General features: G+C 38.1%; 1 protein-coding gene across 5 annotated transcripts in view; it reads left to right on the top strand.

The window, feature by feature from the left end:
* MYOM1 (myomesin 1) overlaps window positions 1-16,644 on the top strand; it is a 155,147-nt gene that overhangs the window by 119,308 nt on the left and 19,195 nt on the right. For all 5 annotated transcript variants that reach the window (XM_026496035.3, XM_057313258.1, XM_057313257.1 and 2 more), the window contains 6 exons: window positions 5,903-6,059; window positions 7,844-7,950; window positions 8,288-8,332; window positions 13,411-13,547; window positions 15,655-15,799; window positions 16,501-16,560. In XM_026496035.3, coding sequence (XP_026351820.2) covers window positions 5,903-6,059; window positions 7,844-7,950; window positions 8,288-8,332; window positions 13,411-13,547; window positions 15,655-15,799; window positions 16,501-16,560 — 651 coding nt within the window. The remainder of the gene's footprint in view (window positions 1-5,902; window positions 6,060-7,843; window positions 7,951-8,287; window positions 8,333-13,410; window positions 13,548-15,654; window positions 15,800-16,500; window positions 16,561-16,644) is intronic.

The following is a 16,644-nucleotide window of genomic DNA, read 5'->3' as shown; positions in this document are numbered from 1 at the left end:
AGAGATTAAGAATTTTCCAGATACGCAAAAGCTGAAGGAGTTCATTATCACTAAACTGGCCTTACAAGAAATGTTAAAGAGCTTCTCTAAACCAAAAAGAAATGGCACTAATTAATAACAAGAAAATATAAGGAAGTAAAAATCTCACTGGGAAAGGTAAATATATAAAGACAGTGGATCAATCCCTTATAAAGCAAGTTTGAAGGTTAAAAGACCAAAAAAAAAAGTAAAATAAATTTAAAACCACAGTAATTAGTTAAGGGATGCATCAATAAAAAGATGTAAAATGTGACATCAAAAATAAAAATGTGTGGGTGAGAGAAAAATGTACAGTTTTGGAATGTGTTCAAATTTAAGCTGCTATCAAGTCAAAACATACTGTTATATACATAGGTTATATGTGAACTTCACAGTAACTATAAAGCAAAAAATTACAGTAAATATATAAAGAAAATGAGAAAGGAACCTAAAGATAACACTGAAGGAAGCCACCAAACTACAAGGGAAGAGAGAAAAAGAAGAAGAAAGGAACAGAGAGGAACTACAAAACAACCAGAAAACAATTAACAAAATAGCAATAAGTACATACCTATCAATAATTACTTTAAATGTAAATAGACTAAACTCTCCAATTAGAAGATACAGAGTGGCAGAATGGCTAAAAAAATCAAGACCCATTTATATGCTGTGTACAAGAGACTCATTTCAGATCTAAAGACATACACAGGGGCGCCTGGGTGGCACAGCGGGTTAAGTGTCTGCCTTCGGCTCAGGGTGTGATCCCAGCGTTATGGGATCGAGCCCCACATCAGGCTCCTCCGCTATGAGCCTGCTTCTTCCTCTCCCACTCCCCCTGCCTGTGTTCCCTCTCTTGCTGGCTGTCTCTATCTCTTTCGAATAAATAAATAAAATCTTTAAAAAATAAAAAAATAAAGACATACATAGACTGAAAGTGAAGGAATGGAAAAAGACATTCCATGCAAATGGAAATGAAAAGAAAGTTGGAGTAGCAATACCCATACCAGACAAAATAGACTTTAAAACAAGGACTGTAATAATAGACAAGGGCATATAATCATAAAAAGGTCAATCCAACAAGAAGACGTAACATTTATAAATATATATGCACCCAATATAGGGGCACCAAGATATATAAAGCAAGTATTAACAGACCCGAAGAGAGAAACTTACATCAATACAATAGTAGTAGGGGACTTTAATACCTCCACTTACACCAATGGCTAGATCATCCAAACAGAAAATTAATAAGGAAACATCAACTTCAAATGATACATTAGACTAGAGGGACTTACTAGATATATGCAGAACATTCCATTCAAAAGTGGAATAAACATTCTTCTCAACTGCACATGGAACACTCTCCAGGATAGATCACATGTTAAGTCACAGAACAAGTCTCAATAAATTCAAGAGCATTGAAATCACATCAAGTATTTTCTGTGAGCACAGTGTTGTGCAACTAGAAATCAACTATAAGAAGACTGGAAAAACCGCAAAAATGTTTGAGATTAAACAACATGCTGCAGAACAACCATTGGGTCATCAAGATAATCAAACAAAATCAATAAAAAATACCTAGAGACAGTGAAAACAGAAATTACATACCAAAACCTTTGGGATGATGCACAAAAGTGTTTCTAAGAGGAAATACATAGCAATACAGGCCTACCTCAAGAAACAAGAAAAATATCAAATAAACAATTTAACTTTACTCCTAACAGAGCTAGAAAAAGAACCAATGAAGCCTAAAGTCAGTAGAAGGAAGGGAATAGTAAAGTTTAGAGTGGAATAAATGTAATAGAGACTAGAAAAAAAATGGGAAAGATCAGTAAAACTGAGAGCTGGTTCTTTGAAAAGGTACACCAAATTGACAAACCTTCAGCTATACTCACCAAGAAAAAAAAAGGGAGAAGACTCTAATAAACAAAATCAGAAATCAAAGAGGAGAAATTACAACTGACACCACAGAAATATGAAGGATCATAAGAGACTATGAACAATTATACACCAACATAGAGCACCACCTAGAAGAAATAGACAAATTTCTCAAAACATACAATCTTCCAAGACTGATTCATGAAGCAGTAGAAAATCTGAATATACCAATTACTAGTAAGGAAATTGAATCAGTAATCAAAAAATTCTCAACAAACAAAAGTCCAGGACAAGAGCAGCTTCACTGGTGACTTCATCAAACATTCAAAGATTTAATACCTATCTTTCTCAAACTCTTCTAAAAAATTGAAAAGAAGGAAACACTTCCAAACTCATTTTATCATTATCCTGATACCAAAACCAGATGACACCACAAAAAAAGAAAATTACAGGCCTGTATCATTGATGAACACTGATGCAAAAATCCTAAACAAAATATTAACAAACTAAATTCAAAAATACATTAAAAGGGATCATCCACCATGATTAAGTGGGGTTTATTTCAGGCATGCAAGGATAGTTCAACACCCACAGATTAATCCACATGATGTACCACTTTGACAAAATTAAGGATAAAATTATATGATCATCTCAATAGATGCAGAAAACGCATTTGACAACATGGATGGACCTTGAAAATATTATGTGAAGTGAAGTCAGTCAGATGGAGAAAGACAAATACCATATGATTTCACTCTAGTGGAATCTAAAAACATAAAACAATGAACAAACAAAAGCAATAGATACGGAAAACAGATTAGTGGTTACCACAGGGAAACGGGGATGGGGGTGGGGGGTGGACAAAATAAGTAGGGGGTCAGTTGTATGGTGATGGATGGTAGCTAGACTTTTAGTGGTGATCACTTTGTACCCCATACAGATGTTGAATTATAGCGTTATATACCTGAAACTTACATAATCTTATAGACCAGTTTTTCCCCAATTAAAAAAAAGAAGAACCTCAACAAATTAGTGTTCTAAATTCCCAGTTGTACCATTTACCTGAGAATTTACTGCTAAAGCATCGTACTTTAAAATTCATTCTAAAACTCTTTGAAGAAAATTCTTGTAAAATAGATAAGACATTTTAGTATGTACTTTTCAACCATGGATTCAGTATGCTGAATCTTATTTACCTTTTTCTGTGTGACTCAGGGCCATAAGGATCAACCTTATTTATTGTACAGTGTTGGGTTACGGTGATGTCATTATGGGGTGAGAAGCCGTTTGCTCCTCTATTAAGTAATGTCTTTGTTCCTGCATTTTTCTGCCTCCTCTCCTGCTCTCATTTTCCTTATTCTCCGTGTGCCTGCTCATAGTAGCTTTTTACTTCCCTCTGTTTTGGGGGTTTAATTTACTGGTGGAACCCAACCAACCAACTTTCTAGAATCATCTCAAGGTAAATAGAAATGTAAATAGATTCCAAGGGATGATCTATGGAATTTTCCAGTGAGTGTCCAGGAATACTAGTGCGTGGACTTTGTCACATCAACACTGCCTCTTAGAGGCTTGTTTTCCTTACTTCTTGGTTTGGGGCAGGGTTCCAGATGGGTGAAGTGTTACAGTGCAAAGGCTCCCTGTGGAATGGAGAGAAAGGCTAAGCTAACTATACTATTCATATTCTTTCAGTTTTGTGACTCCTTTGCAAAAAAGTCAGATCTCTCACTTTAATAAAAAAAAAATTGCAATTCTTAACCTAAGCAATACTTTTTCTGTTGTAAACTTAAAATGTCCCTCTAGTATAATAAACAGCAAGCATATGGATGATTCACTTCCTTTCAAAAGGGATTACAGACAAGACAGTGAATGATTAAGATGAACAATCTGTCATGCCTCCAAAATAGGTATTATGCAAACAGCAAGGAAGGTTTAGTCAACCTCCATCACTTCTTTCCTCTTCATAACAATACAGATATACAGAAATTTCCTTATTTGTATTCTGTGACTCAACCATGCTCTGTATCATAACACTGGCTAAACCTCAGCCCTCCTAGATGTTAGCCTTTTCTTAAGTTTCAATGAGAGCACTTTTCACTCTTTGTTACGCAATAATGAATGGTGAGGATTCGTCTTATGTTATCAGGAGTAACGCTAACACATGATCTGCAACTTCCAATGGAGTAGACCCACCCTTTTTTTTTTTTTTTAAGATTTTATTCATTTATTTGACAGAGAGAGAGAGAGAGGGAGACAGCGAGAGAGGGAACACAAGCAGGGGGTGTGGGAGAGGGAGAAGCAGGCTTCCCACCGAGCAGGGAGCCCGATGCGGGTCTCGATGCCATGACCCTGGGATCATGACCAGAGCCGAAGGCAGATGCTCAATGCCCAACAACTGAGCCACCCAGGTGCCCTGAGACCCACCCTTTAAAAGTAATACACAGTAGACATTTCACCCAATTATAATTAAATCTTTATTTGATCATTATTTCAGTTTATAGCCAAATATGAAAATAACCCTTTTGTTTTTTAAAAAATAATTTTAAAAAATCTCTAGAAATAGTCTTCTTTAAGCATTCCATGTGTTAAAAAATCACTTTTTAGAGGTTTATAATTGAAGCACACACCCTGTCATCAGTAAAGACAAATTAAATCAGTTGCCTGGCTTAAGAACCAAGATCTTCGTGTTGCCACACACTGTTTGGGCACTCATTTTCTCTTGGCCTTCCCCTGGGAGGAGTTTTGCAATTTTTTTCCCCTAACAAGTTTTATTGCACAGTAGGCCAGGATGCTGGCTTCTTACAACACAATTTACAGAGAAAACCTTCAATCTTTTGGCAGTATCTATTGGAAGATTTTTATTTTAATGCCTCTTTAAGAACAAAGCTGTACCATGATCTCAGCGTCCTGGGATGGAGCCCCCTGTCAGGCTCCCTGCTCAGCGGGGGGGCTGCTTCTCCCTCTGCCTCTGCCGCTCCCCCTGCTTGTGCTCTCTCTCTCTCTGTCACATAAATAAATTTTAAAAAACCAAAAAAAAAACAAAAAACAAAGCTGTACCTTTCTGAGATTAAATATATTTTTCCTAACATATGGAAACAAACTGAGTTTAGACTGGTAATTGAATGAGTGTCAATTTGAGAAGTACGTTTTACCTTTCAAACGGGATTTAGGCATAGATATGAATATTTTATATGCTGTACAAACTCTGAATTGCTAAATTAGATGCTGGTGCAATTTGTTACAACTCTCAAAAAATACAAGAACTCAAAACATTAACTGAGTTGTTCTCTTTTAAATCTAAAAAACCAATCTTGTTGAAACATCTGGATTTCTTAAAATTCATTTCCATTTAAATTTCCATACAGTTCGATAACAGTCATGTCTAGGTCACTGTCATTCTAATCTTGAGGGGCACCTTTAGATTGATTTATGGTTGCTTAATCAACAGAACAAGATCTTGGTCTCGAGTTTCCATGTAGTTCTCCATTTTTAAATGATTCATAAACTTTAACCATATGAATGTAGGCAATTTTTACTACCTCCACTTTCTCCCCTTCGATTTCCCATTGGTGTATGTCTTAACTACCCTTTCCCGATGAGTAGTTGGATACAGACGTTATTGAAGCAAAAGTCATCAGTTCAGTCCTGATAAGGATCATTCAACTTTCTTTTTGCCCCAGGCTGCCTTGTCCCCCTTACCATGACCACCCCACTCCTATAACCATACATTCAGTCACATCACCAATTTTTATTAATCCCTAGACAAAGAATATGGGCCATGGTGTTGGCTCTACCCGAAAAACACGGCACATTGCTTTAATTCCGTGTTGCAGTATAAAAGTTGAATTGTAGAGCAGAGTTGTCCATTCACAGTGAGCAGCTGGAGCTTTTCTCTTGCACAGGCTCAAGGCCCTGGTTTAAGGCTACAGTGATGAATCCCAAAGTAAGGAATTCTTGCTTCGTTGATTTCTATCAGGAAATAATCAGGGCCTTGTTTTGGATCTTCTAGGAACCAAAGAGGTTGTTGTAAACGTGGATGATGATGGAGTAATTTCACTGAACTTTGAGTGTGATCAGATGGCTCCAAATTCTCAGTTCAACTGGTCCAAAGATTATGTATCCACTGAGGACTCTCCACGATTAGAGGTTGAAAGCAAAGGCAACAAGTATGTACTGTTTCAATCATAATAATGGATTTCCTTTTCATGATAGGAGAGTGAAGTAAACTCTTTGCTTTCTATTTCAAATACTTAGTATAAGGGGATGAAATCACAGGTATTTTCTATCTGGTCTTGTAAAAAGTAATAACCTACGTCAGCCTTAAAAAATAACAATCCTTATAAAGTATTTTCCATGTTATTTCAGTTAAAACGCTTTCTCATATATTATCTCATTTGTGATGTTAGAAAAACTTGAATGTAAAATCAGCTTTAATGATGACCCTCATTATTTTATGAAATTTTGTTATCTTAAAGTAATGGTGAGGGTGCTTATGGGGGGAGAGCAAGGAGGAACTTGCTACTTGCTGGTTCAAGGTATGGTGAATTAAATGGGTTAGGTATAATCTCTTCTGCTTTTTTCACCACCCCTTATGGGTGACATAATAACACACTGGAAAGAACTCTGTATGGGATGCACAGGATAGGTGAGTTCTAGTCCCAGCCCTGCCAGGGGCTGGCTCTGTGACCTGGGGCAGCTTTAAACTTCCATGGGCCTTGGATTTCTTTTTCTGTTAAATATAAGAGAGCGAAGGAGATTAAGTTTGTGATCAGTTACTTCCTTTCACATCCAAGAATCTAAGTTTTCTTTTACTTTGCCTTGCTTAGCAAGCTTTGTGTTTTTATAACGCCAACCATATTGGATTGCATTTGGTAAGGCAAAACGCTTTTAAGTATTATGTTTATTACAAAGAAGCCCAAAATATCTCGGGAATAAAGAAATAGTAATTTTGTTGGAGAATGGCAAGGACATACTGAATATAATTAAAAGACATTTTTCTGTCAGTGTGCTATAAAGTCCTGGAAGTAAAACATAAATTTGGTGGGGCACCTGGGTGGCTCAGTCGGTTAAGCATCTGCCTTTGGCTCAGGTCATGATCCCAGGTCCTGGGATTGAGTCCCACATAGGGCGCCTTGCTTAGTGGGGAGCCTGCTTCTCCCTCTGCCCCTCCCCCTGCTTGTGCTTGTGTTCTCTCTCTCTCTCTGTCAAATAAATAAAAATGGAACCTTTAAAAAAACATAAATTTGGTCAAAGAAAAGACAATCAAACTGTAAAATTTTCCTCCAATTTGTGCACTTTGCCAACATTTATATCTTTGGCTGATCTTAGACACTGACTAGTAACATCACTCACCAAAGTTAGAAAATGCAATGAACTAAACCATTGACCCATTCACTTATTCATTTCACAAATATTTATTAAGCACACATTATGCTGGAAGATGCAAAAGGACATGAACCAGATCTTGTCCCTAACGGTATAATGACGGTATAGTAGAGGCATATAGATAATAAAATAAGCAATACCAATGCAGTATGATAAGCTCAAAAAGGAAAGTGCAGGGGATAACATAAGGGAGGCACTTGGAGTTGCCAAAAGAAGGTTCTGCCCTGTGGGGGAAAATATTTTCAGGCTCCCCTGCAAGGGCAAATTAGCTAAAAATACCTTTGTGGGGTGTGGGTATAGATATGCAACATAATTTGGGGATGGGATATTTGTACCAGCTCCCCACTCCTGTCACCCCACCCTTGACCCCCCCCCCCCAGGAGGAGGTCTCAAAAGTCTTCCTAGAAACAGCTTGAATGAGCAGGTTTCAGGTCAGTAGGGGAGATGGGAACAAGTACTCCCAGTGAAGGGAGTAGCCTGTGCAGACACCTAGAGACAGCACAGGATGAGGGCCCATAGACCCCCCAGACAGTCTCCCTTCTTATGAGAGTATTCTATTCTGCAGGACGAAAATGACCTTCAAGGACCTGGGGACGGAAGACTTGGGCATTTACTCCTGCGATGTAACAGACACTGATGGAATAGGGTCAAGCTACTTGATTGATGAGGAAGGTAAGTTTAAAATCTTTCCATTTATTGGGGCACCTGGGTGGCTCAGTCATTTAAGTGTCTGCCTTCAGCTCAGGTCATGATCCCAGGGTCTTGGGATTAAGTCCCCCATTGGGCTCCCTGCTCAGCGGGGAGCCTGCTTCTCCCTCTCCCTCTGCCTGCCATTCCCCCCTATTTGTGCTCTCTCTCTCTCTAATAAATAAATAAAAATCTTTAATAAAAAAATAAATTCAATCCATTCCTAAGTCTAACGCTGCTTTAATTCAGCAGTGATCCTTTAGGATCGAGTGACTTTTGTTTTGGTAGTTCAAGTTTAATTGTTCTTTTTTTCTCTCTACAGAGCTGAAACGTTTACTAGCTCTCAGCCAAGAACACAAGTTCCCAAGTAAGTGTCCACAGTACATCCACAGAGTTTAGCAGTCCTACTGGGTGGTGACTTCTGGAAGAGGTTAGACAACAACTCTTGACAGGATTAAGAGAAGAGGCTCTTAAGAACACATAATGTAACATACCCTGGTAGCTACAAATGCACTTTCCAGAAGGGCTGCTTTTAACTTGGCCATTGTTCTAAAGAGATACAAATACTAACGTAGAAAAAACATCCCATGGTGTTACCTAGTGAAGTGTCAGGTTACACAGGCGTAATAGCTGAGTAGTTAAGTTCTTCACTTTTTGCCTATGTACTTTGGAATCCTATATATTATGTGATCCTGGATACATTGTTTCGCATGTTTTTTAGGCAAACCAATCTCTTCCTAAGCGATTTAATGTTAGCACTTGACAGAAGAATCATACTTCTAGATAAAGATAATCTAAAGACATTATCTACCCTTTTAAACTCCTGGAAAATGAGGTAAACATGCCCTAGTCAGAAAAAGAATCTCTCTGAACTATCTACAAACTCTTCAATTAAGCGCTTTCCACATAAAAGATTAAATTTCTCGGTTGACACCTAAAAGAAGAGAGAGAAGTCTGAAATGATACTCGGAAAGTTCCACTGACCTGATAAATTCTCTTGCCATTGATATCTATTGGCCCGACTAGTAGATTATCCAGAAAGTTATACCCTGGAGTTTGAGAGAACAAATGGAGAGTGATAAGACACACTCTTTTAACTCAGGAATTTTGTTTTGTTTTGTTTTGTTTTACTCTTTAGTCCCTAAAATACAACTCCTTCACCAATACAGACTTTTCGGAAACTCAGGAAATGATACCGTGACTCCACACTGTAGGCAAAAACTTGTATGTTTGTAGATGTACATTTTTCTAGGAGGAAGGTCTGTGGCTGTCCTGAAATTCCCAGTCAAGGCTATGATTCAAAAACAAACACACACTGCTCTGGAACTAATTGCCTGACTTCTTTTCCGTTCCCAAGGAATGCTTGTTCCATCCTGAGTCTGAGTGTTAGTGACTACTGGCCTCTGTTGTTATGTTCTCAAAACCAACTTTTTTCAACAAAGCAGCACAATGAGGTGCCTGTGGGGTGTGTATGTAGAATACAGACTTTCTGAATTTGGGGAGAGAACCATTTCTCACCTGTATGCTTATTCACCATAAAACTGGAAAAGTAATACTATTGTGTCTTCAAAGTTATTATTTTTTAATTGCATGGAAGGTAGAAGTTTGGCCTGTGCTGTCTTTGTTCTATGCTTTTGACCCACTCTATGAGCCTGAGCAACTCAATTTTAATTTCCCCATGCCTTAGTTTCTTTTCTAGAACTTGCTATTGTAATAGTTTATAGCACCTCCTGTATAGAGATGCTGTGAGAGATCCTTGAACTTTTCAGGAATAACATAAATATTGATTGAAACAACAGTGATCCTCAAAAAAACCTACCTGTAGACGATTTGTCTGCAAGCTGTACAGGATGCTCTTCCTTCACGTCCCCGGGGCTGTGAAGTAGGGAGTGGAGGAGAGGGTCACTGTGTTGAACACAGCCAGACCCCATTCGTGATCACACTGTCTCCTCCCAAACACTGGTGGAAATGGAGAGAAACAGCAGCATCCACTAATCTAGTTAGTCAGACAGTAAACATTGGCAAAGTGTCTAGGCAACAGCTGGTCCAAACAACATTTACATTTAGCTTAAAGGACGGAGATGAGACGACATGGGTGTTACTGTTGAATTGGAGGTGCCTAAGCCTCACTGAGGTTCAGTGATCGTATGGACTTGGAGACAGTAATTGTCTAATGTCACTGTCATGTATGCTGAGATATTTATTTTGCATAAGCATGATCACTCTAATTGCTGGTTCTGGGAGAGAGAGTAGCAGCCAATTCAGGTTCCCTTTTTATTAGAGACCTGGTGTGGCACTTCAGTAGGCAGAGAGAGAACTCAACAATGTGTTTTAAAACTCTGACATGCAAGTGTCAGATCTCCTACCCCAAGGGAGATTTGCTTAGCCCGTTGAAGTGGCATTTTCAAGAATTCAGCTCCCACACTTTACTTCCCCCCATTGCTATTAGATCAGCCTAGTGGCTACATGAATATTTTCAAAGATCTGATGAAGGGTCAAAGCAGCATACCTAATTTCTCAACTTATACCCACTTCCTCTTGGTAAATGTTGACACATCATTAAGTCTTTTCTTGAGATTTCGTAAGGTTTAAATGGGCCTTGTTTCTTACAGAATGTAATAAAGAGTATGGTGCTCCTGTATCCCTTGGCGCAGTACATTCTATTTTAAGCTGTTTTCAAAAATATTTTGAAAACCACTAAACATATGCCTTAAACCTACAAAAAATAGATATTTTGCTGGAGCAAATTAACTGCCAGAGAAAAGAGTGTAAGGAAATTTAGGACTGAGAAGAAGGAAAAAATAAAAAATGTATAAAGCTAAAAACAGAAAATAGCCTAGTTGGTCTTGCCACTAATGATATTAAGCTACAGTGTAGAGAGACAGCTTATTTGAAGATTCCAGGTACTGTGAGGGAGATGATGGAAGATATACTTCAATATTTTCAACATCCTTCATAATATCTCTTGGTTATTATCCCACTTGTACACATATACCCTATGTGTGCAGATATATACAAGCACATACATATATTTTATCTATTTGGTATGTCCTCTTAGGTGTCAATATATTATATTTTATAATTGATAGTTGTAAATTATATATTTATATATATATATGAATTTTGGGAAAGAACCATCTCCCAAAAAATATATATGTATTTATATATATATAATATATATATATTATAAAATCAATTTATAGTTGATTGTTGAAGAAACTGGAGGAGGAAAGAGGTACCAAAATATTAATAGCCAAATTTATAGAGCGCTTATTATATGCCAGAGTATTTATAAAAGGGTGCTGAAATGGAGTGTATCATTTAAACTCCACAGTGACCTTAAAAGGCTTGGTTCCAAGGTGGTTTAATTTTAGACATGTAGACTATGAGGCCCAGAGAGATGTATGTGGATACCCATGGTTAAGCCCAAGTGGTCTGACCTAACCAGGACATGACTGTTACTGTGTGTACACTTGCTGTTTGCCATCACACCCTCGCTGGCAATTCCTGGTGGCCATTGTTTCCTCAGGTGATATTCCTATTACTCAGAGAGGGCAGTGAACACTAAGGGAGCTTGAAACTTCCAGGAGGACATGCCCTTTCTCCTCTACCACCACTCTGGGCCCCTTTGGTAACTGCATCACTCATGTATTAGATTTCCCAGAACGAGGTCTTCAGACTTTCTCAGAAAAGATTCTACTCTCCATTCTCCTCAAGAGTTACTTGTAGCAAGCAGAAGTGTCCTGTAGGGAGAGAGCTTAGCCTCTGCTCTCACAACCCTGGAGTCTGTCCATGATGCTTTACTTAGACATGCTCACAGTGGCCAACCACTACTGTTCTTCAGAGTGGACAGCCAGAACCAAGAGGAGCACAGAATAGAGGAAATAACCCTGGTCTCAGCTCTGCTACCCACATATGTTACTAACCTTTCTAGGGCTCAGTTTTGTCATCAGTAAAACAAGGAGAGAAAAGAACTCAGTTTTCTTGAGCACTGGTCATTATCCACAGTGTCTTAGTGTCTTCTGGCACTGTATTCAGTCTTCTTGGTGGTCTTATGAGGCAGATAATATGCATGTTAGCAAGTGAGAAACATGAGGTGTCCAGGGGAGAGAACTGTTCAAGGTCACGGTGTGACATCAGAGCCCATCTTCTATGCATCACGGACACCCCTCAATGGATGACATCTGAGCCTCCGTTTAGTTCCTCACTGGAACAAGTCATAACTGAGTTTCACGATGACTATGGAACAGTGCAAATGAAAGGCATCCCTTAAAGTTTGGAAAGGATAGTTTTAGGATAAGTACAAAGAAATTTTGATGTACATTTGATACAAGTATGGGAAGCTTACAATTTATCTGTTGAAATTTTGAGATTAGTTTAAGAACCATTTAGAGAAAGCAAAGGATGATGATTTCTCCTAAAGGAAATGAAGGACTACCAAACCTTGAGAGACAGCCATGGTTTTCAACAAAGTTTGCCCTGGAGCTACTCTAATACAAAGCCATGGGCTGGAGGAGTCTTTATAGAGAATATTTTCAAGTTACAAGAAATTTAGAAAACTGTTTTTGAGAAATATCAGCCAGCTTTTAAAATTTCCCCCAGACTCAAATGGCTTGAGCAGTACGGTATATATCAGAGATACCACATGGTTCCTTCACTTCCTTTGTGAGGCAAGCCATGTTACATCCTAATATTCCTTCTTAATAGTGGCTCACGGATTTGCCTCTGAAAACTGCTGCCTAGTCTAAGAATGTAAATGAACTGGCAAATCAGTGGGATGGATAGAGTTTCAATGATAAGCTAGTTCATCTTGTATATATCATCAACACTAATTCTGTTTTAAAATTCATTTTTAAACACATTTGAGAGTTAAATTGAGTTAGATTGTTGAAAAAAAATAAAATTTAGCTCCTTTCCCAGTGTTTTGAAGTAATTAAGATTATAGAATGTTGGAGCTGGAAAATCTCTTGACCATTTAGGACATTCAGTTCAATCCCATTCTTTTATAAATGAGTCAGCTGAGGCCCAGATATGTGAAGTGACCTGCCTAAAATCACATAGTTGCTGATGTTGGACTAGGTTCCAGCTTTCCTGGGGCCAGCCCAAGACTATTTCATCACACTTTGTTATTGTCCCTAAAGCCACAGTAGAGAGTCACACAGATTAGCTGAAGGAACCCTAGGGGTAAGTTTATCTTCCTCATTTTTACAGTTGAGATGTCTATGACTCAGGGAAGGTGAATGACTTGCCCGAAGTGGAGCAGGATTAGAACCCAGGTGTTCCATCTCTGAATATCATTCTTTCCCTACAATGTTCTTACTGCCTCTGGGCTTTGCAAGAAGCAAGGTGCTATATTGTCATTTCCATTGAGTGTTTTTCACTGAAAAATCTGTATTAAAGATTGGTTACCAATAAAATTACTATTTTTGTTTTTATTTTGCATAGCTGTTCCAATTAAGTCAGAGCTGGCAGTTGAAATTTTGGAGAAAGGCCAGGTCCGGTTTTGGATGCAGGCTGAGAAGCTGTCTGGCAACACCAAAGTCAGCTACATATTTAATGACAAGGAGATTTTTGAAGGGCCGGTATGTTTTACACTTTTTAGATTCTGAACATATCACTGTACAATATGCTGAGGGAGCCCTATTAAAATGCAGGTAAGTTGTTATGAAAACCACTGGGGGTGGGGTAGGAGAGTTTAAGGCATTTCACGTGTTAAAAAAAAAAAGTACAGAAAAACATAGATTGATTATATCATATTATCCAAACTGGGACACTTTCGAGAATGAAAGAAGGTTCTAGTAATAATTTTTCCAGGACAAGAAGTCCCAGGCAAGTCAAGAAGTATGGTTCCCCAGGAAAATTGAGTTGCTCTCCTGAGAAGCAGAAGAGCCAGTGTGCTTACCTGAACTCACATACTCACATCAGAAACCTCAGCAGGAACTTGGTTCTTCACCGGGAGGAAATGGCCTCCACTGTTTCAATGGCTCAGCAAAAATATCTTTCATTGCTTTTCTGGTGAAAAATGCAATACATTTTTATTGTAAAAAAAATTATAAAGACTCAGAAGGGACAAATCACAAAGTCTTACGACTTTTTAATATACACGTTGGTTTATGCTTTTTGGTCTTTTTCTACACTTCTGTGTGTGTATGTCTACTGATGTCTTTTTTACATAGGTGATTGCATATATCTTCTCTTTTCTTTGCTCTTAACATAAACGTAGTTTCCATGGACAGAGTTATAACATCTGCACTCTATATGTCCTCTCCGAATCAGGCCAGTACCTAGTGGTACTGAAGAACTTGGGCTTAGGAGCTCTGGTTCTCACTGTGCCCTCACAGGTATAAATGAGAGACTCAAAAGACAGGAGAGAGGTTGATTTGTGGCCATTATTAACAACCTGTTCTCCTTTCATCAAGACAGGTTTTTAAAACATTTCAGGATTCATTAGTGAGGGGGAGAATGAATAACATAAATAGCAAAAGAATATGTAATATATTTCTTTTCAGCTCATTTAGCAACTGTGGATAGAACCTGATTAAGTCACAAAGTCCACGGTGGCCCATCTTCTCCCTATTTTCAAAATATTCTCCTTGATGGCGATGCTCATTACCCGGCCAACGGAGGGGAAGGAAAAGCGTTGTTGGCATCACTGTCTGCTGCCACAACCATTTAGGGACCACTCGTGCATACATGTGCACAGACACACTCCCCTTCGTGTGTTCACGCACGCTTTCGTGTTGCACGCATGCGCACGTACACATACACACTCTGAACTTGAAGACACACTACACTACATACATGCACTATTCCGTTGGGTGGAAATTAGTGTCTTAGGCTAAGTTCCCTAGAAGGACAGTCTGAAATAGAATTTCTCTTTCAATTGATTTAGGGGGGCGTATTCTCAGGAGTGGGGATTAGCAAAACAAGCTAAGGTAGAGGAAAGTGAAGCAAAAATGGGGTCTCAGTTGGAGACTGGCTTCCTGCAGGGGAAACGCTGGGGCATGGACTACAGCACAGAGTTGATCCCAGACCTGAGCCTTCATTCTTGACATTTCATAGGAAAACTTCATATATCAAATCCACTATAGAACCCGCATTTGTATGCCCAAGGGTAAGATTCATCTTTACACTGAAAAAAAGGTGCCTAACCAACATGATAAAATAGGCACAGAACTGTAGGGCAAGTTCGGTTTATCAGGAACAAATGGGTTTCAAATGCTTCGGAAGCATTTTTATTCACATATTAATTCCGCAGATATTTATTAATTGCCTGCTATAGACGTGCATGCACAAGACGTGAGGGATATAGCAATGGAGAGACAAAAACACATCCCTCACGCTGCCTGTTGTTTTGCATTGTTCTGCTAATTAAAACAAATGTAATCTGGAAGGTAAAATGGGAACCTAAAAACAACTTTTTGACATTTGTGACTTGGAATAACAAAACTTTATTTGTATTTGAAAAAATTAAATTTCAGACTTTATAGTAATCAGTTCTGGCCAAGATCATATATGCCACGTTGTATTTTTCTGTTTCCGGCAAACAAGATTTTGAAAGCTCATCTAAAAAATAATGTTAATAAGAAATTTTGTTAAAATTATGATTCTTCGGAGTTTGAGTTTATTCCATCAGTCGTTGGCATCCTATCTTCCTCACTGATTTCTGTTTTCCTTTCCACATTGAAGAAATATAAGATGCATATTGACCGAAACACTGGCATAATTGAAATGTTCATGGAAAAGCTACAGGATGAGGATGAGGGAACATATACTTTCCAGCTTCAAGATGGAAAAGCAACTGGCCATTCTACTCTTGTTCTCATTGGAGATGGTAAGAAGTCTTGCCCAGTAACTGAAAGACTGTTCCCTTTAGTGCAAATACCCTACGGCACAAAAGTGGTCACGTGGAAGGCAGCAGAAATTGTTTTCTGTATTTCAAACTTTGGAATCCAATTTCAGTTAATACTTTCCATAGTATTTCACCAGAGTTAACCTTAGCCCACAGGGAAGACTGAAGTTAAATGATCTCATATCTAAACAAGTATTTATTACTTAAATTCTCCAGTGAAGGAGCTTGCAATACAACTAAGACTGCATCTGTATCTCAGAAACAATGACACTACCTTATACTATGTACTTTCTTTAAACTACTTACATTAAGAAGAAAAATATGCAAAAGTGGCGCATGCCAGATCAATTAATCATACTTTATAATTGAATTATATGTCAGCTGCTATAAGCCTCTGTAGAAACCATCAAGATGTAAAATGTGGCATTTAACAAATGTGGCATTTGGAAAGGCTGGCCAAGACTCTACTTTGCAACATCCAATACGACTTCACTATTTCCTAGCTTCATGACCTTGAACAATTTACTTAACCTTCCTAGCTGATTTCTTCATCATAAAAACTTAAATAGGTTGTTGTGATTGTATGAGTATGTTATAATAATGAATATAAATCAGCACAATGGCTGGCATATACAGTCATACCACTCAACTCAATTTCATACTTCCTTGTTTATCTATTTTAGTTTATAAAAAGCTCCAGAAAGAAGCCGAATTCCAGCGGCAAGAATGGATCAGGAAACAAGGTAAAAATGGGCAGTAAATAAAGAGAAAAACTTCAATTTCTTGAAAAAAAGATTCCAAGATTAATTCCATAACAAATTTAAATG

Source organism: Ursus arctos, unplaced genomic scaffold, assembly GCF_023065955.2.
Source record: "Ursus arctos isolate Adak ecotype North America unplaced genomic scaffold, UrsArc2.0 scaffold_17, whole genome shotgun sequence".
In the NCBI taxonomy this organism is placed as follows: domain Eukaryota; kingdom Metazoa; phylum Chordata; class Mammalia; order Carnivora; family Ursidae; genus Ursus; species Ursus arctos.
The sequence above is the reverse complement of the archived record's forward strand: the minus strand, read 5'-3'. Positions and strand labels throughout refer to the sequence as shown.